We start from the raw sequence: 24,596 nt of genomic DNA, 5'->3' as shown, positions 1-24,596 counted from the left end.
CTCGGATTTTGCCGACAACAACGCTGATTACCTTATTATATCGTTGGATGAACCCAAACGGCACCACAATGTGCAGCGCCACCTCGGCTGAGAGCCACTGCTGTGTAGGCTTACTTGTTGAGCGAAACCGTGTATTCATTCATCCAACGAAAATCTTCTTAATGCTATAGCAAGACATCAACGTACATATTAAAGCACGCTTTGCGTCTTCGGGACTAATAAAGGGGCGCTCTGAATATGGTGTGGTATCAAATTAAAGTTGAAAGTTAGTAGCGAACATTTTCTTCAGAAAATCACCGAATGCGAACCGCAGCTAAACGATATTCAGGAGTTGTACCATTTCACTATACATATGTTTGGTATCGAGGCCACTCTCACGTCATCGCTTCCAAATCCATTGCGAAATTTCTGGTACGTGAATAAATATAGATATATTACCCACACAACCTCGGATTAGTATAGATGTGTCCTGTGATGTGCCTTGTCCTGTGATGTGTCTTGTGAACACGTCAGCCAGTATGGCAACCCCTGTACGGGAAACGCAGGATGAAAAGTATTCACGAAAACCACGATCAATGCTCCTTCTTGATTCGTCAGCTTGCAGGACCCATGACTGCTTCATTACAATACACAGTGTTGATGAGTTCCAAGCGCGACCATAACGTCCGTTGAGTAATAGAAGACAGGGGTGAGAACCCACGGATCGCTTAATCTCCTATCGCATTCCATAGAATTGTTTACACGCCGATTTGTCCGCGACTTCAAACCTCTTTGTAGATCTAACCGCCAATTAGCGCAATGCACAAATTGCTAGATGCTTGCATCGTTGTTGGAGATTTATTCTTGGATAGTATATCGGCTCAAATCGAAGGAGGGTGTTTTGTCGAAGTAAGTTATAAACCTGTACACATTGTGGATCGTAAGTGTTTCGCGGCACAATAAAGATTGATGAACACTGCCATATCGCACAGCCCAGTGTGTGTCAATAATATTCGGGACGGAACTGTACATTAGCAGTGTTCAGCTATGAAGAACTTCTGCATTTTCGAATTACTCAAGTTTTGTTTTCATTTGCAGTAGTTTCTCAAGTAAATATAATTTTCCGCTACTTCTACTTCTACTTCTTCGTATTTTGTGACTTATTTATAATTGTCGCTGTTTACAGTTTTTTAGGTAGAAGTATTATGTAGAGCAGTGGTTCTCAAACTGGGGAACGTGCACCCTTGGGGGTCGTGAAAGCATCTGAAGGGGGCGAGAAGATGCGGTCAACTGAAAAAAATATTTTCGCGCTTAGCTCCATTTACCTCTAATTCAAAATTTTTGGTGTGTGTATAGTTCGAATTTCATATTTGAGAATTATCTCATCAACTGTCTTACCCGTCTATGCCCTCAAACTACCCTTTTGGATTAATTACATTTTGTGATATGACGATAAGGGGGGGCGAAATTTTTCACTATCATAACGGGGGATGTCTAAAAAGTTTGAAAACCGCTGATGCAAACTACTCCCTATAAAATACAGCGAGACCAAGATGGAGGAATTAGGGTCTGTTTAAAACAGGGGCGGTCAACTTATTCGGCCGGCGAGACTGATATGGGAAAATGAAGTACTTGGCGGGCCGGATTACCCTGGTCTACCAATTTCGAAAAAATTCTGCGCCAAAAATTTTATTGAGTGCTTTAAGCTTATTTAAGGTTGCTAAATCCTATTCTGTACTCAGAATTGTCCTATCACGTTTGATTTTTTCCGTATGAGTTTTTCTCATTTTCATAAATTAATCGAATTTCGGCATTCGTTAGTGACATCATGGGAAGCATACAACAGCAACAGATCATCGATTGTTATTAAAATCATCTATCATGAAACCTTAGTTGTTGCATTACAGAATGAGTGAGTTTTCGGTGAATCAAGCGATTCTCCATCTTCGTTATATCATAAGCTCTTTTCGACCCATAAAATTACACTGGTCCACAAATTTCAAAAAAAAATTGCCCCCCCCAAATTTTTTTGATTGAATTAGGCCTGGGGTTCTCAGCCATTTTTTGGCTGGGTCCCATTTTCCGTTTCGAAAATGCTCTGTGGCCCACCTCTTACCCTAGACTAGAGTCGTAGTCCTGTTTAATGAGTGGTAATCGCCACCGTCGATATGGCTATTTCTCTAATATATGCGCATTTTCCTCTTACTAATCATATTTAAATGTAGGCCTGTATGAACATGAAATCGCGCGAAGCATGACGAAAATTTTCAAGGTAAATAAATCTCCAGCAAACAACTTCGAGCTCCCCCAATTGGGGGTTAGGGGTGCGGAAGTTACGGCCCTGGAAGATCGTATAACGCGTGTGTGCATCCGCGGTTCCACCCATGTCGCGAAACCCAATGATCCAATCCCCGCATCCACTGCGTGATGAGGGTTTTGGTTCCACAATGGTGGGAAATAATAAAACCAATCCGGGCTCGCTTCCAGCAATTAGTGAATGGAATACTACAGAGACGTGAAGAAAGAACTTTTTTATATGCTAGCTGTCCAATGTACATAGTATGTCTTGTACCTATTGAAGTTGCGATGTCAAAACATTAAATCAAATGATACAATCAATTTATGGGACTCTCACATTATGTACAATGATTTCAAGACCGGGCATTTTAAGACCGACTCCAAAGATTAATGTGCCGCGCTAACTCCTCAATCCATTACGATTCGTTGCGGTGGTGCCGCGCACTTCCACAGGAAGTTTAAAATTGATAATAAATTGCAATTGTGGCTATTTTATGGTATACTATATTATTATTATTATGGTATGGTATGCTATGGTATACTATATTATATATTATTATATTATCATTACGATCTGGTGAAGTACCGTAAATCTACATCAAATGCCATTCAGTCAGAGTCTATTGCACACCCCATTTTCAAGGGCATACGAAGAATGACACTGCCAGAATGCTTGGTTACTTCAGCATTAACTTCCAGTTATTATATAATGAAAATTATTTTCGTTGCTGTTGTCTGATAGGTTGTCATTAGGGATGGTGTGAACCTCTGAAAGGTTCAGGTTCGTGTGAACGTGAACCTTTTTGAAAGGTTCTGTGTGAACACGAACGTGAACCTCATGACGTCACGTGACGTCATATTGCTAATTTTAAACCCCATATTTCAATTAGGTGATTGCCGATATTAATCTACTGTACACGATACCGAGCGACGACTCGGGGCCACATAATAGCTCAGTACTTAAGTACATATTGACGTTTGAAACGTCGCCAAATGTATCAACTGGGGCAATCGAATGATATAATAATCCCAAAAAATCAGTATCTTGCGTCGCTTTGCCAACAATTTCGACCTGATCGGACAATGTATTTGACGTCTGAGTATGGCCACATGGATATTGAGCAGAGTGTAAAATGGGTTTCTATATACTTGCTACCGATTAACAAGTTATACAGCAGTATATAGCCAACACCCCAGTCGGACGGATTTGGTTTTTATGATACAGTATACATATGTAGTCAAGATGATTGACCCCGTACGCCTGCTAGATTTTAACATCAGAAGACGATATCAATCTCATTGATTGGTTGAATAAGGATCATTTGCTGACAAATACAGTGTATTTCGCTCTTGATGTCATGTGATTGCGGGTCCAGCTCATAGCACAGAGACACTAAATATGCACAAACGGAAGGCTGGATATTTCGAGCAAACTTTTGTAACAATACAAGTAAATTTTTGAGATTGTCAAGGGCATGCTCGTTTAGTGTTGAATGTTTATGCTGCCAGCCCCATGCATTGAGTGGTCCGCAGTTGAAAGTCAATAAATTTGAACCAAAGATGTTATAATGAAGTGAAAATTGCAATATATGAAAAAGGTTCACAGTGCAGAACCTACCAAGGTTCTGTTGTGAACGCGAACCTCAAATTTTCCGAGGTTCACACACAGAACACGGACGTGAACCTCACGTTCACACCATCCCTAGTTGTCATAGCCGCGAGGACGGAAGCCGCCGTTTTCCTTCCCATTTTCGACTTGTACATTGTGACTCCATACGTGCCACTAAGTCTCATCAGGGTCGGATGAAAAGCTGTAGGCCTAGCCTATGTACCGACAAGATAGCGTAATGGTGTAGCGTCCGGCTTCTTGATCGGTAGGTCGTGGGTTTGATCCCCGGCCGGGTCAGACCAAAGACCTGATTAGTAAAAGTGATATCCATGACATCTCCGCTTGGCGCTCATGCATTACTGGGATAGCACGGAGAGGTGGTGCAAGACTTAGAAAGTCATACAAGGCTATATCTGCACCCTCCTTGTTCAGCGGCATATGCGCATCATGCACTGATGATATGCATATTGCATATGCGCAGATCGTGTGTATGTGTGTCCATGAGTCGGTGTATATGCCGCACAAAACATGCTTTCCTTTCCTTATGTAGCATACGTATAATTCGATAATATTATTATATTTTTGGATATATGAACATAACAAATATAACTAAACTTGCACTAATTCTACCATTTTACAAATAGCTCTGTGGCCCACCTTTATTACTCTTGTGGCCCACCAGTGGGACATGGCCCACTCTCTGAGAACCCCTGAATTAGGCTAGTGTTAGGTTGCTGAATCCGATTCTGTGCTCAAAATTCCTCTATCACGTCTGATTTGTTCCGTATGAGTTTTTCTCATTTTCATAAATTAATCAAATTTCGGCTTCGTTAGTGACCTCACGATAAGCATAAACAGCAACAGATCAACTATTGTTATCGAAATCATCTATCATGAAATCTGGGTTGTTGTAGTACAGAATGAGTGAGTTTTCGTTGAGCTTGAATCCAATGGTTCTCTATCTTCTTTCGATCAGGACCTCTTTTCGACATATAAATTTATATGTGGATTCAACTATTTTTAGTCGGTAGCAGTTATTATCATTATATGCCACTCTATGTTTAAAGATTGTGATTAGTATAGCTCCGTATCAAATGTAGTTCCCTACGGTATCTATCTTTATACATCTGTCCTGCAGACTTAATCGGTCAATGCATTTATGAGAGCATATTTCTCTTTCGCAAATCGTAGAAAATCGCTAACAATAAACATTGTATTGTTATATTATGTAGGAGAGAATTGTTCACTCCGGTACATGACCAAAATATGTGACCCTTTAAGTTTGTTTTGAAACAGTAAAAGAAACAGTATGTCAGCTTTTCCAAAGAAAAAAGTGCTTATCGTGATAACTTGAAAGAATTTATCATCGTTAATCTCCGTCCGCACTTATCATGCCAATTCTTCTTTTCCAGTTCCCATATACTGTCACATTTTATCGGAATCGAGGAAAGCTGTTTCTGAACTGTTTTTCTTTCGGTTTATTGCCATGATGTAAAGGGCATCTTTTGCATTGTCTATTATAGACAACCAGATGAATGGAGACTGCTTACTAACAGCTCAACACGAAACCTAAGTGCGTGTTACTTCACGACGGAAATATATATGCATCGAGTTTAGGACAGTCGATTCGTCTCGACATAGGACATTCTGAGGCCTACACCAAATACCATGTGTTCCATGATGGAACAGAACCAGAGATGAGCATTGGTTAATATCTTGTGATGTTTTTGAATGGTTCGAGGCTTTTTGTTAGTGATTTGCATGATTAAACGCCAGTTCTAAGTACAAAAGCTTTACTTTTTTGGTGGTTTCTGACTTGACGTAATATTTTACTATGAACTAGAGTTAGTCGACGGGATCGGCGTTTCTACTCAAGTAGCACAAGTAACGCCTTGCATTTCTACTCAATTACCAGTAGAAGTAGTATTTTTTAAGACATGTGAAGTCTATTTTAAGTGGAAGACGAAATGAAAGGTCTGAGAATTACCAAGAGTCAGCAAATATCCAAGTGTATTTAGTCGGGGGAAGGGTGGTCGCGTACTTTCAACAATTAGTCGAAGGTGGCTACATACGAAATCGCATAATGTATCGTCGCAGCTAATGCAAAATGACTATAATAACTCCACCTATGGGTGGAATCTTAGAAAAAAATACATTCAGTTGCCGTGATTCAGAGGTTATTTCACGCGTTTCCTATGACAACTTAATAGTGGTACAACATCATCCCTGCACTACTTTCTACTAAAAAAAAAACAAACAAATTAGTTCATCCAGAATAATGTTCAGGTAGATGTTGAAGTAGTTGAAAAACATAATCTCTACAGTAAGTACTGCAAGTAGCTAACATCTACTTGGATATCTCGAAAAAGTAGAAAAATTCAACATATATAACATTTCCAAAACGTGATGTGATAGAGCAAAAATAACGTCTAATTCGTATTCAGCGACCCCCAAATAGGTATAATTGAGCCTAAGAAGTGTTGGCGCAAAAATTGTGTAGATCAGTGTTATACATAATCGATACATTAATCGCGTATTTGTCTACCTATAAGTCGTATTTAATGTAAACGACAAGTTTAAAGCATAGAGACCCAAGACAGTGTTAATGAATTTATCAACCAAATGTAATTCAATAGCTGTTGAGGTCAATCAGGCATATGTGGTCGATCAAAGTTGTCAACATATTCTTTGAACGGACATAAAAACCCTTAGTAAAGACTGCATCAGTTATATTAGAACGTAGTCTTGTCTTGGTAATTCATGGTCGGAAAGGTTTGCTCGGAAATGTATGACGACCCGAACTAAACAAATAGTTTCATGACCATCGTTCTGAGGTTGGCAAATTTGATATCATTTTGTTACACATAATATCTGTCGATGCTTTCGGATTAGAATTTCACTTTCAGTAAAGAAACTCTCTGCGGGCCGCTCAAAATCCCGTCTTGGGCCGTGTGTTTTCCGCCTCTGGTCCAGAACGAGCAAGGCTGCAAGGCATACCAAATATGTATTCCATCTACTACGCAAACATACAATTTAACCAGTCATTTAACCCGAGCGTTCCTGTTGAACTTTTCTGCTATTGTTGTGCACATCGAGACAGTAGCTTTGTTTCACGTGGTTCCCTCACTGGCGCATTAACATCCTTATTGTAATTCCTTTTTTGGATTCAATTTCAACAACAGCAGAAATTCTTGATCTCAAAGGTATGTCATGGGCATGTGAACAAGGATGGGCATCGCTTTTGGACGGAGATTTCGGTATTCAGAAATGTTGAGAAGAGATTTATATGCAGGCAATGTTTAGTAGAGTGTGTAAACCGTCCAAATTCTACCTTTCGACAACTCAGATCGTAGTTCAGTTAGTTCACTGGTTACGTAGCCCAAGTTTGAATATTCATTTGTAAAGGCTGCACGATTTTCAAAAAATTAGCTCAAGAATTTTTACTGTAGCACGTCGAAATGGTCATGTACGATTGATTTTATTTTTGATTCAACGGCAGTGTTTTCGGTTTCTTGATTGGCTTTTTTGATGAAGAGCTTTTTGGACGTAAAGTACTACAATATACCATTGAGCAGTATATTCAATTGTATTTTGATGAAGTTAATAAAGCGTTCAGAATCTGAAAAAGCGTGTTTCCTAATTTTGTCCGCTGTGACTTCAACTCACATTTGTCAGTTGATGGAAAGAGGCCACGTTCAAAATTGCGATGTGAAACTAAACGACACTACCGCAAAATGACTAATGTCACTGAATATTTGTGTATTATTTGAAGATATATTCAGTTACGGTGATACGACGACTATTTTATCCTGTCGGTATGATAACTTCATATACAAAGGTGATGGAAATCGATCCCAAAACAACGTTGTACTTTACAAAATCCTGAGACTACAAACTAAGCATTTCCTCTGAACACCTGTTAAGTAGAAGTGAACCACTCGAATAATTAGTACAAGTAGGCAAACCTACTTGAGCACTTCGTTAAAGTAGAGAAGTGCTTCGTTACTAACTACCCCCGGATAGCTAATCATCGGCCTATGGTAGCCTACTGCGTTATCTGGTACTCTCTTCTAAAATTGGTATACACTCTGGGTTGTACGACACACTCGTTTGAAGAAAACCGGTAGCGCCACAATCTATTTAAAACAGGGGTGGGCAAACTACGGCCCGCGAGAGTCTGAAGAATAATATTGATTGAATGCGTACTAAAATCGAATTAGGCCTAGTGCAGAGACTTGATCAAACTATTTCTTAGTATATTTCACCATGATAATTCTAAGGCAATAGTTGTCAAACTGAGGGCGTGCCCCCGTTGGGGCGTGAAAGCATCTGAAGGGGGCGCGAAGCTGAGCTCAACTGAAATTTTTTTCGCGCTCCGAGCGATTGACATACAATTCATGATTGTTGTTTTGTATTTAGTCCGAATTTCATGTTTAAAAATCTCTCATCCACAGTCGTAACCTTCCATGCCATCAAACTATCGGTTAAGTTTTCTAGCAACCTGGTTGCGTTTTATGATATGACGATAAGGGGAGGGGGGTTAAATCTTTCACTATCATAAGAGGGGGGGGGGCGTGTCTTAAAAAGTTTGAAAACCACTGTTCCAAGGTTCTAAGGTAAATACCTCTTATAATCAATTTCTGGCGCGACAGCCCGATCTCAAGGCCCACGCAGTTTGAAAGGTTTCAACTGCTAAACATCACAGAAATCCTAACGAGATTGACATAATTCGGATCACGAGTGTGGTTTCAGATTGAACATTCTAGTTTTTAATATTTCAGAGATGTGCTTATAAAAACGATTCGCGCGTGTCTTCGTTCTCTGTATGCGTAGAATGAGGGTATTTATATTTTATCTACGCATAGTAGAAGCGTGTCTGAAGCTAATATGGTTATGATGCTATCAGCATTGCTTGTCCTGGAACTGTACCAAAAGTGGAATTAGTAGTAATAATGTATGAACGGATCGCTGCTCACAGATTCAAATTTCAATCCTGTTCTAAGCAGGGATATATAGATATCCCCGGTTCTAAGAATCGGAACAACCGACTTTCATCTTTATAGTTTTGACGAATTGGTTATTGAGGTCGACCATCCTATGAAATCTCGCCATTGTTCCTGACGCGTGTACGATGTCATAAAGCAATACTTGGTTTCTTTGTAATGATCATATCTCAAGGTCCTCACTATATAATCGAATACCAATATTGCGTTTTGGTTTATAATCCTATTTTATAAGTGCGACCCGCGAATGGATTCAGATGTTGAATGCGGCCCGCGAGCTCAAAAGTTTGCCCACCCCTGATTTAGAATAAAGACATAAATTCTTCATTATCCCAATATATATTTCCACTCCATGAATCAACACGGCATGCAGGCCTATACAATCACATTTTAGTTCTTTAAAACCACAGCCACTCTTAAACTTCGCCTACGAAGTTGCGTGTTTCTCCAATATGCTCTTTCCGCTCAGAAAGTTTGTCATCATCAAGAAGGTTTCTCTCGGCTTCGAAAAAGCAACCATATGATCGCCACCCTGCAAGAAATGGAGCATAAGTCTTTGAATAGTACCGCTGCCATTAATTTGATACCATCACGGGTATACCTTGATAGTTGTGAATGTCAACTGTCCGTCTTTGAATTCTGTTGCGATCCCGCCGGCCCGTAATCCACTGTACCACGGCTGAGTCGGCTTGGACAACTGATAGTTCAGACTATCCACAAACCACTCCATGCCTAGAAAGTTGACCGCCAAGTCAGTATCTCCAGCGACGACGAAGACTCTGGCGTCACTGTTGTCTAGGACGGTCTTGTAATATGGTGACATGTCGAGCTGCCAAGGCATGTCGTACGTGGGATAAACTTCCCTACAACGGAAGAAAATATAGCGGTGTCCGGAACTGTAACAGTAATCAAACCGTGGTGTTTTATTCAAAATTCACACAAAAATGCAAAATAAAAGTCTAAATCCAAATTCTAAACATCAAAAATCCATATCCGACCCAACCAGAATCTTCAAATCCATATTCAATGCTCTCTCTCCAGCAGACTATGAGCGTCACGTGATATAACAGAGCCAATTCGAGTATCGTACACCCGAAATGAATACGGATATCCACTCAAGCAGAAATGGTAACACCATCATGCCAGAATGTCTAATTACGTGTTAGGGTTTTTTTTGCTCTCCCACCGTGCAAGGCTATGGTGACTATACGCTTGTAATGCACAATTACAGTGAAATCATTTTACTAGATGAGTAGAAGGTATGAACCCTGGAAGGTTTATACGTCTGAACACGAACTTGTATAAAAACTCGCTTGGAAACTTTGACATCGTGAAACCCCATTGACCATTATAAAGAGCATCCCTAAAAAGTGGGCTTATGTATACAGGTTTCCATGGAAACATGACGTCGCAGTTTAAGCGATATACGTAGGGTTGCATTTAAAACTAATGGTTGTTTAAAACACTCTGTTTAAAACATGTTTTAAACAAAGTGTTTTAAACAAGGGCCTTTAAAAAATTGTGTTTTTTATAAGTTGTATAATTATGCCATAAATGTATATATAGGCCTACTTTCCAAAGAGCACTTTGTGCAAGCCACAGACGACAATTACCACCCACTATAGCCGACTTATACGATATGGGATGGTTGGAACCCTTGAAATAGTCGGTTCATCAGCTATAGTACGTCAATATCAATATAGATCATTGATACGGAATCAATGTTCTGATGATTATGACCGCCGATCATAAAAATGTTGCATGCAGATGTAATCCTGGTTAAAGAAATGTTTGGTCCGTATATCACAGGGGTTAGAAGACTATTTCGTGAAAGGAGCTATCTTCACCCTACGTTTTCAATTGTCAATGTCAATCCACTATAACGCCACAATTGAATATTCGTGACGCCATTACTTAAAAAACAAACAAATAAAACAATAAAAAACGTGTTTTAGAAAAGGGCCTTGTTTTAAACGTATTAGTTTTAAATTGATATTTGCTTTAAATGCAACCCTATACGACATGACACTGCCACGCTGCTTCCGAAACAACCAATCGACACATGGCTCGCACTTGGAACGGCTTTCATGGAACGCGTCAAAACAAACCTAACTATGCATAAAAGATATGCAAATATTTTCATCACGTATCCATAACTACCATGGACACCTGGACAGGCCTTGCGTGGTATTTGTAGGACCAACGGTCTGTTCATCATGATTTACCCGTGGCAGAGGTTCCAAATTCGAGCACTGTCGGGTACGTGCAACGCCTTTCGTACTTCTGGTCTTCTCATATAGAGGATCATGGCCTCGCCGTTTACGCAACGTACTCCATGACGCGCGTTTTCCTTCGGTGCATGTGGACATAAAATAGTAGGTCAGAACAATAAGGATGGTGAAAGGATGTCGCAAACGGCAGCAAGGTTTCTAATGTTTGGTACGGCGAGGAGGTGTTCTGACATGCGATACACCCCCTGCCTATACGCGACTGCCGCAGAGCCCCAAGCAAAATATTCAGCTGTACTAATATGAACCGACGTATCTCTATTGAAATTGTTACGGCCGTAGATATCAAATTAATCATTATACAAATGTCGTTATAGCACAGCTCATGATAAGTATCGGTAGTTCATTGAATGCTGCGAATACAGTCTGCATTCATCCAATATTATTTTGCGCATCCACGTTGTAAGAACAGTAAAATGTTCATTCGCGGAATGGAGGTAGCCTATATATTTATATATATAGGTCGGCTATGTAGGCTAAATAATTGACAACGATGTTGGAGAGAGAAATACGGAATTAGCTTGTTGTTAGCTTTTACTGCAATAACAACTCTCAGCAGTCGCTTAACAAATACACACAATCTTTCGGAAGGGAACCTAGTGCGGTATTTCACGATTCACGGACGAACCGAGACATGTGACGGCGAAGGGGCGAACACAATATTTACCTATTTATTTCTATCGGCTCACAACACATTCGTACTGTAGTCGCGCCGAGCGCGAAATTCTTTGAAGGTAGTAAATGAAATTCTAAGTTATACCATGGTCGTTCCTTTATCAAGGCTCACGTCGTCGTCCAGCTGCAGAACAATGTCGGGGCATTCAGAAAACATATCGTACAAATGCAACCCGCCGCGAACGATGGCGTTATTAATCATCCCTAGCTGTAGCAAAAGAGAACAAACCGAGCTGATCCACCATCTGGCAAGTCAAGTAATGTGGTGATTTACGTACCAATTTGCGGCACTCCAACCGTCCCCTGACATTCCAAAAGTCGCAGCTCTCTTGCGTGAACGAGCCGTTACAACAAGTTTTTGTCAAGTCATCCTTCAGCCTGAGAAATCGAACTGGCTGTAGTTCGCACGCTTCATCCACAGACGAGAAACTCTTACTTGGTGCCAATAATTCCGTGGTAGTAAGCGTAAAACACGCGTGAATCACCCTTGTATCGGTAATTGGTCACAGAATTTGTGACGACGAATCCCTAGGTACGTTGAGAAGAGTGAATTGATTGGTGATTTCTAACCTATACTGGAGACCTGGAGATGTGGTGTATTTCGCTTGAGACATTGTTGGGCCCTTTTCCTCCCCATACGCACCTTCACTACCATTAATTGTCACGTTGGCTACTGGTATGCAGACTTGGATAACTATATACCTCTAGTTGTACAATTTAACAAATTACAGCGAAACGGAGGCAATCTAATTCTAATCAAATTTGTAAAATTTTCCTATGCTCGAATTTTAATTCTAATCTCATTTCTGTTTTCCTGAAATGATACAGGAAAACTGTACAGTGCGAAACGACGCGAACATTACACAAACATTTGGCAACCTCCTGCATATGAGAATGTTTTCAGATTTGATAAGAAGTAAATGTCATTTTTCTTGCATTCGGTCTACGAATTCACTAATTATAATTCTAAACTAATTTGAAAAAGAATTGTGTAGCACTAATTATAAGTTTAATTCTATTTGGAAAATCTGCGTGGCTATAATTCTAATTCTATTCTAATTCGGAAAAACTGTATGTTAGTAGTCCGACTCCGGTGTTATGTCGTCATTTCATTGAACTCAATCTCTGTATTTTCGATTTCTCTCCATATACACTCCCCCGCTCTCTCGCGATGTCGTGGTAACTGGGCGTGGGAAAAATCAGGTACCTTACAGATTCGATTTCAAGTCGAGTATAGCATTGTAGTCGTCGAGGCAAGTCGAGCGATTAAAATCAATATTCGATTCGCAAATTGAGAACTCAAATCATTGTGCTAAGCACTACACAAAAATATCAAATTCGGGGCTGTCATTACGAAATTTGACACTTACCCTATTCGGGAATTTGAATTGTATATCATGTAATCGATTTAGATATAATCTGCAAAGCATACCCGGAGGATTTCCCACCTTAAGGTTCAGGTTCTTTGCCTTCAGGACAAGATCAGCAGCCAGCCTCGGAACGTATACGCCGGCGTAGCTTTCCCCGGCGACGTACACATCGTTGCTACTATATTCTGGAAATTTCTTGAAAAAATCCATTACGGCAGCATAGTTGAGCGCGGCGGCCTGACAAGAGACATTCGGGTGATAGTGCGATGTTATATTCAAAAACAGATAAGCGAACGCCATATCAAGTACAGATAACCATAGTACCATCCACCGTTTACTTCGGCCATCGACAGTGGCGCTAATCGCCTATGCATGCGTTGTGCGCCACGACAATGCGATTGACAGGGTTCAGTGTCTTTGCTGCTTTCATGCGTCCTTTCCTGGTCTCTACTGCCAACTTCATGAGTTCGACTTACTATTCCTCTGGGATTTTGAAGACGCTGTGCTAACAGCGGGATCGGGAATGAGGAGACAAGATAAACCGCCGACACATAGAAACTTGGCTCAGCCGAGACTCGAGACAAAAACCATGGGTGTCGTGGTGGTGTCGCTTAGCACATTGCGCCCCTCGCTTCCCAACCATCATATTATGGTTCTTGCTTACTTCCCACTTACCAGGGTTTATGTATAGTTACTCTGCGTGTAATCTGTATGCAATCATTTTGTATTGCAAAGAAAGTGCAGTTTCAAACAGCGGGATATCAGATTGTATCAGCTTGCAGCGTTGCCACTTCACGTAATTTTTCGACTGAATGAGCAGGAAGGCATTTTATTTTCGTCTGCACCTTCGAGGTGCTATGACGATGTGGACGCCAAGGAGCTATCACCTTACCTAGTTAGCACCACCATTTTACTATCCAGTCTATATCCGTAAGTGCTGTGCGTCGAGCGAACTATAACTTTTAACACGGAAGGGGAGGAAGAAATCGCATTCAGTGCTAATGAAGATAAGTCGCTGTGGCTACTCTGTCAAGATTCGCTCAATAGTTACAAAGCTAGTAAATTGAAACGTCAATATGCGAAACCAGACATCAAAACTTTTTTACGAATTACCAACGAAGATGGATTCAACGAGTAATAAAATTGCCGAGCTGTATTCTTTTTTAAATGCTCAGCAGCACTAAAAGGAACTTCTCCGCATTGCTTTGACGTCATATCAGCCTGATTTAAAATACCTTGCAACCCAGGTGGGGACGCACTGTATCACCACACAATAATATACATTATTCGATAGTCTACATTTCATTGTGACGTAATAAATTCGTATTTTTGAATTTTTGTGTTGTGGCTCTTTTAGAAATAGATTTTGATATGCGGCTCGCGCAGTATGCAGGTCTGCCCGGCCCCGTGATATACAATACCAGTGGAATTAATATCAATAAACTAAATGGTAAATGAAGATTTCGAGAGGACTCGTCCAAACGACAAATGTATGCCCGAAAGAGGTAGATTTTTATACGATTTTCTCCAAAATGGGTTTTTGTAGCATTTCCCAAACTTTACGGAAACTTGCCATGCGTAGCCGCAGCAGGATGTCATCGGGTTCCGTTCAATTGAAGTATGTAACGCGATTTAGTGTTTGGTAATGCGTGCTGATCACTGTCATCTTGATACCAATTTTTTAGGCCACATCCTTTTTCTAGCACATTGCAGAAGTATATAAAATGGAAAACACTAGAAAAGAAGGCCAAGTCGAAATCACTGTTCTTGACAATCTAGGCCAGTGTTTCCCAAACTTTTTGACACAACTCCTCCCTGATACCGCAAATCAGGTGTCGACGCCAATTAATCCCCGCTTAGCCACGAAAAAAATCGGTTTTATTTCATTGCACATCAATCACTGCAATATTTTGTGTTGACATAATTTGTTGCCAGCCCGATTTACGCTATGAACGCTATGTCAGATACACATTTTCTAAGAATTCTAGGACAGACCAAATCAGTAAAAATAATCGTTCCAGGCAATTTCTCTTCCAAATCACCGTACTTCATTGCGGTGCGATATGCACTTAATTAAAACTTCATCGTCGTCGTTGCACATGAGTTTGAATGTGCGCACGTAACTTGCGCTCGTTAAATGTAGGGTTACCATACGTCCTACTTTACGAGGATTTGTCCTCCTTTTTAAGGAAATTGAAAATGTCCTCCGAGGACGCTTGAATGTCTTTCTTTTTGGCAACTCCTCCTCCATTACAACCTTAACAGCTACGATAATGGAGAGAGTCAACTGAAAATCGGCATAAATGACGTTAAATAGGTAACACGGACGTTCGAGCGGGTCATTCCGAAGTCGAATGAAAGTGATGACCTTTTTTTGGTCAACACCAAAAAATTAACGTACAAAGTGGGTAAATCGGGAGTAGATTAAAAGTGACGACGGTATTTTTCTCTTTTCCGTCAACACAACAAGATTTCTAGTAAATAGTACAAAATCTGCTGCTTTCAATTTTGGCCAACTAACTTTTATGATTTGGTAAAAGTGTCGTCTTTATTTCCCGATTCATATATGGTAACTTTGGATAAGTGTCACAAAAGAATTTGTCTATTCGTTGTTTGATTGCTTGTCTGGCTGATTACAAAACCCAATGTTGAATAACAATAGGGTTACCATACTTCGGAATGGGGAAAGGAGAACACTTTTACCAAATCAGAAAAGTTGGTTGATCAAGACTGAAAACACCCGATTTCGCAATTTTTGCTGTAAAATCTGGTGAGATGACAAAAAAAAGGTTGTCACTTGGGATTGAACCACAAATTTCCCGCTCGGCGTCTGTTTGTGCTATTTAGCGTCATTCATGCCCATTTTCACTCGAATCTGTCCATTATCTTAGCTCTAAACGCTGTAAAGGAGGACGAATTGCCAAAAAGGAGAACTTTTAGGTGTCCTCTGGGGACATTTTAAGAAACCTGAAAAAGGAAGACAAATCCTCCTAAAGGAGGACGTATGGTAACCCTATACATAACTATGAACAACTGCAGAGATCGTTGGCAGACTACGGATTTTCCCCAACAGTTCCCCATATTTCATACCGCCCACGTTTACCTTCAACGCCAACCTCTTCTTCCACCGCCCCCAATTGCCCAAGTTGTAACCAGCGCCAACTTCGAGGTCGCAAACGCCTCCATGGAGCACTGGTACTTACCTTGGGAACCACTGATCTAGGCCCTGTCACTGGGTCACCCCTCTACTCGAATATCGTCCGCATATGAATAGTATTCGCATTGTCCCACTTACAGGTAGTATAGCACGAAACATTCATATCGCTCTGTCAGTTGATCACTTACCATGTCATTGTTGGTTGTATAGTTCTTATTATCGTCATACGAGTATCCAGTGAGGCCTGGTGTATCCAAATATAGCACATTGGCTAATTTATTCCAAGAGAAAGGGTTTTCGACTAGAGTAGCCCCATCGCCTTGGACCTATAAGATAACATAAGCATCGAGCCATAATTATCAGACTACATGCGTCCTTCGAAACAATTTGAGGCGAAGTAACATACATAGTACGGTCCGTGCTCCGTGAGATAACCAGCAATCGAACTGCAGCCTGGTCCTCCGTTAAACCAAATCAATACAGGGGCAGACGCTGGTGTCTTTTGGGATTCTACGAACCTGAAACGAGCGACAACTTATATGATTTAAGGACGCAGCCATGAGTTTCAGACGGATAAAGGCCACCCATATGATTTTTGATCATCATTCGCCCACATTCCTATGATTAGTGATCACATGCTGGTCCGATTTGTCGGGCAAATTTTTGCAAATGTTCCAACTTTTTTTACTGCTTTAAGCAGCTTCTTCGATACTCAGAATTTATGCATGATGTTTTAAGCTCTTTGTAGGAATTTTATATTGCGACTTTTTGCAATTTTTATTTAATTATTGCAAATTTGATCACATATTACGCGAAATGTGAAGAAGTGAATGCAGCTTTTTACTGCAATTTCTGTGCGAATTTCTTGCGATTTTAGTGCAATAAAAACTTGCCCTACTGATCACCAAAATGAAGCCAACATGTTAATTCCAGACCAATACTATGTTGTTTTAGTTGCACGCTTTATGATCAAGCCTAAATAGAACATGTAATTTTTGTCATAAGCTCTAGCCATAATTTTTTCGAAAACAATGGAATTACAGTACTAATACTTCTTTGTTCCCGTTCTTTTACTATTCATGCGATGTTTGTCCCGCGTTCGCAGTGTTCGGAATAGAGGAGATATAACTAAGAACACGGATGATTCGAATTTGTTTTTATAATAATATTCATGATTATATCACCTTTCCGACCTCCAGCGTAAATTAAACACTAAACCAACTCACAACGCTAAATAAGATGTGAAGATAGTATTACCTTAACCTTTTAGTTGACAATGTTTTTAAAGTGTAAAGTTTATTGATAGAAATAGACTAAATGAATTTGATCCTTATGAGTCAGAAGGTATGCCAGTGCGGTCATGCGTTACAAGTTTAAATAATAGGCTCTTCATCACCATAAAAACCACAGAAGCGGTATTTTCAGGGCAAAAACTGTCCCACCTGGAACCCCACAATTGGGGGACCGAGCTCGACGGGGCCCCAGAATTATTCTATAAGTCAACATAAAATATGACGTATTATTGGGAGATATATTCAACATGAAAAGTTTCGTCGCCCTTCGCGCAATTTTGTATATGAACATTTTTCGATTTCATTATATTTGGAGTTGGTCAAGTATGGGATAGGATTTCCAACTTACCAGTAAAATAGATGAGTGGTGCGTGAAGCGTCTAGGTAACCGGCGTACTGCGTGGTATTGATGTTTCCGTTCCAACCCGGTAGTTTCGTGACCAAATCTCCTGCAGGAGCTCCCTGGACGACTGCCGAAACTAGGTACAGAAAAACTGCTCCCCACTTCAACATGGTCATTTCAAGTAGATCTATTCGTACTATAGTTCTCTGCTAACGATTATCCATTATACACGTGAACTCTCACACAGATTGGTGCGTGCAAAAGCAGTAAACTGATTTTCATGAATACGCTAAAGTCATTTCGAATTCTCGGTGATACAAGCGGATTTGGCCCGTTTAATGAAACTGCGCTATATTCGCAGGGAGTATTTGGCATGAACTCGATTTATCTATTTTGTCCTGAGCGTGACAAGGCAAGCACTCAGTCGCTTAGACGTGGAGGGTATTTTTCATTAGCTGTGACCCAATAATATATACCTCCTAAAAGCGGATACAATTCTTTTATTACCACTGCGGTAGATTCTGAAGACGTCTTCGACATGAACGCAATTAATATATTCTGTCATGAGTGTTCTCATATGGAGGTAACGTAACCACCTACGCAGGTGTTAATTTCCATCGCCACCCATTTCCGTAAGCTTAATGCGCCTGTAGCTGTTCCCCTTGTAATTCATCCCGGTCGGGGCTGGGTACACCGGAAAATAAATACATTCATTCATTCACTCAATCCTTCACTATTTTATTACTTGAAAACATATCAGGTTAGACGTGTCAAAATCGCGTCAGAACTTTACTTGAAAGTGTTCGTTAATTTCCAGATTCAATACATCATTCACAACAAACGTGGACTGCGATAGCGATATAACATACATTCAACTTAAATTTCATGATTTCAATACATCACAAGACTACGATAATGAAAAGATAGGAAGGCAACGAAACGACTTGGAGTAGTTTTTGAAATCAGAGACCCACCTGCCATTGGCTAGTAATCCTGCGTGGCAAGAAAACTATCGAATTTTAATATAATGTAATCAGGTGGTTGCACGAACGCTCTTGAACATCTATACAAAAACAATTGCTAGCACTAAAATACTTTTGCACAGAGGAATAAATGAGAATCCTTGACAGTCATGTATGTTTCTTGCCAATATTGATGCACATGCACATCCACGACTCGGTTTTCGTATTAGCTTCTGGTATTAGGGTTATTGCGAGATTATCGCTGGTCGCTGCATGGTGGGGAATGGGGATTTTACTTATACGTTTTTATGATCTGAAATTTATATGGTGAACAGTGAACATAGTCCGCACGAAATGAGATTGTGGATGATTTCGGCGTGGAATTGCTCCAAGTATGAGCTTCAAGTGGGATTCGATCGTGCATCACGGGCTGTTGTATCTGAGGTGATGCAATTCGTCTGGTGACGTGAATTAATAACAATTTCAATATTAAGTTTGCGTATATTTCGAGAAATAGATTCCTCGTCTGTTTGTGCTTGGTATCGTTCATGCTTCATAGCGAAACGTAAATTACGCAAGATATAGACAGCAGTCGAGTGGGCAACTGCTGATAAACGCACGATGCACGGTATAATAGGCTATTACTATAGAACTGGCCATGGCATGCAAGATACATCAGCGAACGGCGTTGACTACAAGCCTGAACTGTTGAAATTCTAATACCATTCGTGTCACATATCATATGCTTTATGACCGTGTGATAGTATCTTACAATGAAGATGTTCAGTCTGCAAATTCGTAGTGTCGTGCCTTGTAAAGGATGTTTCGCGCCTTCCTATCGCCACGGCGTGAGCACGTGTCGGAGGCAGTGTCACACGTTGTCACACGTCCCTTTCCGCTAATAATACTAAAATGTCTGTCGTGGTTATAATCATACTATACACCACACACTAGTAGTATAGTAGATCGGTCGTGATGCGCCATTGGTTTCTTATGGGCGGGGTGGTGAGGTGCCTGAAAACCGGGGGTGGTGAGGTGACCCTTATCTCTTATGGCGGGGGTGGTGAGGTGCCATTGTGTCTTATGGCGGGGGTGGTGAGGTGACCCTTATCTCTTATGGGCGGGGTGGTGAGGTGCCTGAAAACCGGGGGTGGTGAGGTGACCCTTATCTCTTATGGCGGGGGTGGTGAGGTGTCATGTGTTCTTATGGGTGCGGTCGTGATTCGCCTTTTTTGCTATAGGCCGCGGTCGTGATTCGCCGTGAAAACTCGGGGTCGTGACTCGCCTTTTTTGCTATAGGCGGTGGCGGTGATTCGCCTGTTATGTATTCTTACGGGTTCTGTGGTGATTTACCATGTGTTCTTATGGATGCGCTCGCATGTCGCACTTTCGGGTATAGTCATCTCTCGCACATCGCATGGAAAACTCGTGGTGGCACATCGCCCTTTCGGGTAAAGGCATCTCTCGCACGTCGTACTTTCGCATGTCGTGCTTTCGCGTATAGGTTGTGTTGGTGATTCGCCATGTGTTCTTATGGGCGCGGTCGTGATTCGTACTTTCAGGCATATCTCGCGCGGTGTTGAATAGTCACCAACAATAACCGCACAAACGGAAACGTGGCTTGCAAGAGGATTAAGCAGTGCGACCTATATTTCGAATGACCTGCGCGCTGAATTGTTTCACAGCCAACCGCGGCGGTCGTGACTCGCCTTTTTTACTATAGGTGGTGACGGTGATTCGCCTGTCGTGTATTCTTACGGGGTCTGTGGCGACTCGCCATGTGTTCTTATGGGTTCGGTCGCATGCGGCTATTGCGTCTTATGGGTGCGGTCGTGAGCGGCTATTGATGCTAACACGAAACCCGGGGTGGCGAGCGGCACTTATTTCTTATGGCGGCGGATCTTATTTCTTATGGGTGCGGTCGTGATTCGTACTTTCGGTATAGACTGCGGGCGGTATGTCGTACTTTCAGCAAAAAAGGTGTGAAATAGTTTGCCAAGTCTAGGAATCACTTGCAAGGTAATATTTTGGTATTTAGTTTACCACAGAGCCGGCGTAGACGGCGATTCGAATATCAACAATAACAACGCTCACGAATTAACACTTCAAATAGCTGTGAAATAGTTTGCAAAACCCCGCGATCGCTGACAAGATAATGTCTCGGTCATAACCATCTTTCACGACTTGGTGTCATAACCATACCGATCGCTCACGCGGTGAAATTTTAGTAATCAGTTTGTCACAGTACTTGATATCGTTGGTAAGATTTAACAAGTAACGAATAACAGACCGCGGTAACTTGAATAGCGACAAATTGTAACTTATTTCCGCTCTAACTCTAATCCTTTGTGAAGTGAACGCTTATTCAAAAGGGTGTGATATAATTTTAAAATCCAACGACCACTCACCGGATAATACTTCAGACATAGCAATTCCGCATACCCACCTACAAGGTAATATTTTGGTAATTAGTTTGTCACAGAACCGTCGCAGGCGGTGATTGGAAAACCGACAATTTGTCACTCGCCCGCGATCGCTATATGTTTCACGCCTCCAGAATAGTGGCTGACTTTAGTTGCGTGATAAGATCCATGAAAATATTCAATCAATGTGTTAGTTTATCAACTTGAAATGAAACTCACTACACAAATCAAGTCGATTCGTATCTGAATGTTTTAAATCGGTACAACTCTAATCCTTTGACAAACCCCTTACCGCGTTTTTGTTGAATCGAACGTAACCCGAATATTACTGACGCCGACTTTCAGCCGCATCGAATTATTCGCACATTCCGCGCCACTGTTTTCACACTTATAGAATCAATACCAACTATAACTCTACAAGAATCAAGAATCACAAGTATGTGCATTACACAGTTATTGTCTTTATTAACTTGAAATCAAACACTTAACAAAAACACACAACTAATCATTTGGCAACTCTAGCATTACCAAAAAATTCCAGTATTGTTGATTGAAAATCCTTGAGTCATTATTATCAAAAATGTTATAGTACCGCATCGGAATCCATTCGCGGGATGTACTAAAGTTAAATCCAGATAATCCAAAATGAAATATTTGGACTTTGACATAGTCTGAATTGAAACATATTGACAAACATGACTACCAACTTTGATCCAGTCACATTTCAAGATCATACTTTGAAACAATCCTTGAAACTTACAACTCTATTCACAACTGAGTTTTCCGTTTATCAAATAGAGTTTCAGTAAATACTATCGCGATATTTTAATGTGTTACTACACACAATAGAATCAATCAATGAAATAGCACCTGTTGTAAATATTTCTAACTTGACAACCACTTGTGCGTACCGCGATCGACTTGCGACGCGATGAGTTAAATCGGAATATTTCAATCTATTTGTCGAAACCTTGAACAAACTATCAGGTTATTTTTTGTTGTAATCGAGTGAACGGAAATAGTATTACGTCTCAACATTTTAGCATCTTCCCATAAACAAAAGAGTAAAATACAAAAAACCTTGTCAATTCAATCCGTTTGTAACTTACCCAACCAACTCAACAGTATCCTTACGAAAAGTAGACAAGACTACGCGAGTAATCACTACAATCCAAAATCCATAGCAAGTTCGGTTGTATTCATATCCCTACGACGCGTCTTTTGTTTTTCAACTGTAAAAGTCGTTACTATTTTGCAAGACAAAGTAATTACTACTTGATATATTTTATAAACCAAAGTAAATACTACTCGGTGTGTGGTTTGAGATTAACATATTACATTTGAGTATACCGGATTTGAATGCCTGACCAACGTAGTTGAGAATTCATTTCTTACAATCAAACGCCGGTTTTACATTGAAAGGTATCATACTGTAAACATAAGGATTGACACATTGATTTGATATATGAGATTTTGTAATGCTCGACCACGACTTGATTATTAAATTATTCACGATAATTAGACCCGATGTTGTGGTAAAGGTTATTAGAAAATATCACTTTTGGCATCGAGTACCAGTCGAAGTGGGTGAACAATAACACCGAAAATGATAAATGCGTTTCGTGCTACTATTGATACAAGTTCATTTCTATCAGGTGAAATAAACGCCATCACAAAACTCAGAGCATGCAAAGGTCTTGATTGATATGAATTTCGATTTGTGTCTTATGATTTTAGAAATATTATGATTCGTTAAACCAAAGTCGTATGTCCGATTATTAATTGATTGGAAACTTGATCACGTACCTCGATCATTACAGAAGATTATAACCCCATTGTCCGACAATCTTTTACAAAAGGATCGAAACCAAGTAATCCAAAGTCGTTGCCGTCGCATAAACAATTTGTACGACGTTTGATAATTGTACCCTATACGTTGGTGTACTAGAGATATTTGTAAAACACACTCTGGTAAAGAAATCGAAAAGATATCCTACACCTAAATCTGATAGAAACATTTTGCACTTTTTGTTCGTCAGTAGTATCCATTTTAATTTTCCCATTTCCTCTCGTCAAAGTAGATGTAATCATAGTCACTAAAGAACTTACTGGGATGTGTTTGAATTCTAGACATAGTTATGATTTACTCAACGCAAGACCCAAGAACAACCGTAGTTAACAACCGTGCACAATATCCAAAATATCGCACACTCCGCTATTCCTAAAGTACAAACACCCGATACAAAATATCACTTGTTGCGGCATCATCTTCACAATATCACCGTTTTGTTTGTGTCAATTAGTTACTTTGTATGTTATCCCACAACTCTTACAAAAGTACGAAGGATATTAACATCGCACTAAGTAATTAACTTTACTCGATATTCTCCCATTTCGAAACTAAAGAATGGTTGGTTAGACTCTACAAACTGTTTCGATATCACAAGACCTTTATTGTCTGAATGGGTGTTCATGTATCTTAATAATCAAATAGTTCAACACAGAACTAGTACTAACAGAAACATCAGAGTTGTTTACACAAAAGTTTGTATGTGTACAGTATGCGAATACCATGTGTAAGTCCAGCACAATTGCAGTATCCATTCGAGTTTAGTCAACACAAATTTATTACAACGGAGCCACGTAAACTTTCGTGAAAGAAAAGCATACTCACTTCCAGAGGGTTATGTCAACACCATAGCAGTTCCCCAACAACAAAGTACATATGTTTCTAGCCACGGTCCTTACATCTTTCACATAGATCAATCTACTTTGCTAACGAAAAGTGCTGAGTCATCACATGATCGCTCTCACAACAAAACAGCTAGTAGATATTATCATTCAAAATATTCCTAACCCTTTACACACCAGTGACAAATCATACAACGAATATGCTTTGTGGGTCGAATTGTTGTTCAGTGTCAAGTCTACCTGTTGAAACGTACATTAAACAGCGCAATCCAATTAAAACCACGAATCTATTTTCATTTCGTCACATACAGAAAAATAAATTTTCTTTCTCCAACACATACTTGTAACCAATCGCTTTCGTTAAACACACAACATCATAAAAGTATTTACTTTCTACAACATAGACATTCCGATGTAGTCAAGAAATATTTTTATTAATCAAAATCATCGATTTCTGTTCACGGCGTTAGTGTGTGCATGTCATACCTGTGGGCCCCGTATTAAAA

At 40.3% G+C, this 24,596-nt stretch overlaps 1 protein-coding gene across 2 annotated transcripts; it reads right to left on the bottom strand.

The window, feature by feature from the left end:
- Window positions 1–9,209: 9,209 nt before the first annotated feature.
- On the bottom strand, window positions 9,210–18,429 carry LOC145439277 (lysosomal protective protein-like). Of its 2 annotated transcripts, none has more exons than XM_080316773.1 (10): window positions 18,021–18,429; window positions 16,786–16,897; window positions 16,568–16,705; window positions 13,301–13,459; window positions 12,289–12,380; window positions 12,131–12,230; window positions 11,938–12,060; window positions 11,115–11,248; window positions 9,491–9,752; window positions 9,210–9,421 (listed from the first exon to the last, which is right to left on the bottom strand). In XM_080316773.1, exons 1-10 carry the CDS (start codon window positions 18,188–18,190, stop codon window positions 9,317–9,319), a joined length of 1,395 nt encoding a protein of 464 aa, XP_080172899.1. In that variant the 5' UTR covers window positions 18,191–18,429; the 3' UTR covers window positions 9,210–9,316. The 2 variants fall into 2 exon arrangements, with proteins under 2 accessions (XP_080172899.1, XP_080172900.1); XM_080316774.1 differs by having other exon boundaries at window positions 11,115–11,239; window positions 18,021–18,418.
- Window positions 18,430–24,596: the final 6,167 nt, after the last annotated feature.

This window comes from Botryllus schlosseri, chromosome 5 (genome assembly GCF_051294905.1).
Source record: "Botryllus schlosseri isolate E-star chromosome 5, Bs_hap1, whole genome shotgun sequence".
Taxonomy (NCBI): domain Eukaryota; kingdom Metazoa; phylum Chordata; class Ascidiacea; order Stolidobranchia; family Styelidae; genus Botryllus; species Botryllus schlosseri.
The sequence above is the reverse complement of the archived record's forward strand: the minus strand, read 5'-3'. Positions and strand labels throughout refer to the sequence as shown.

Bases quoted from the DNA above. Each gene is read 5' to 3' on its own strand.
- LOC145439277 (XM_080316773.1), bottom strand. From the start codon at position 18,190: ATGACCATGTTGAAGTGGGGAGCAGTTTTTCTGTACCTAGTTTCGGCA. The intron at 16,706-16,785 runs GTATGTTACTTC...GTTATCTTATAG, and splicing joins CGGAGCACGGACCGTACTAT to GTCCAAGGCGATGGGGCTAC. The intron at 13,460-16,567 runs GTAAGTGATCAA...GTCTCTTGTCAG, and splicing joins ATACAACCAACAATGACATG to GCCGCCGCGCTCAACTATGC.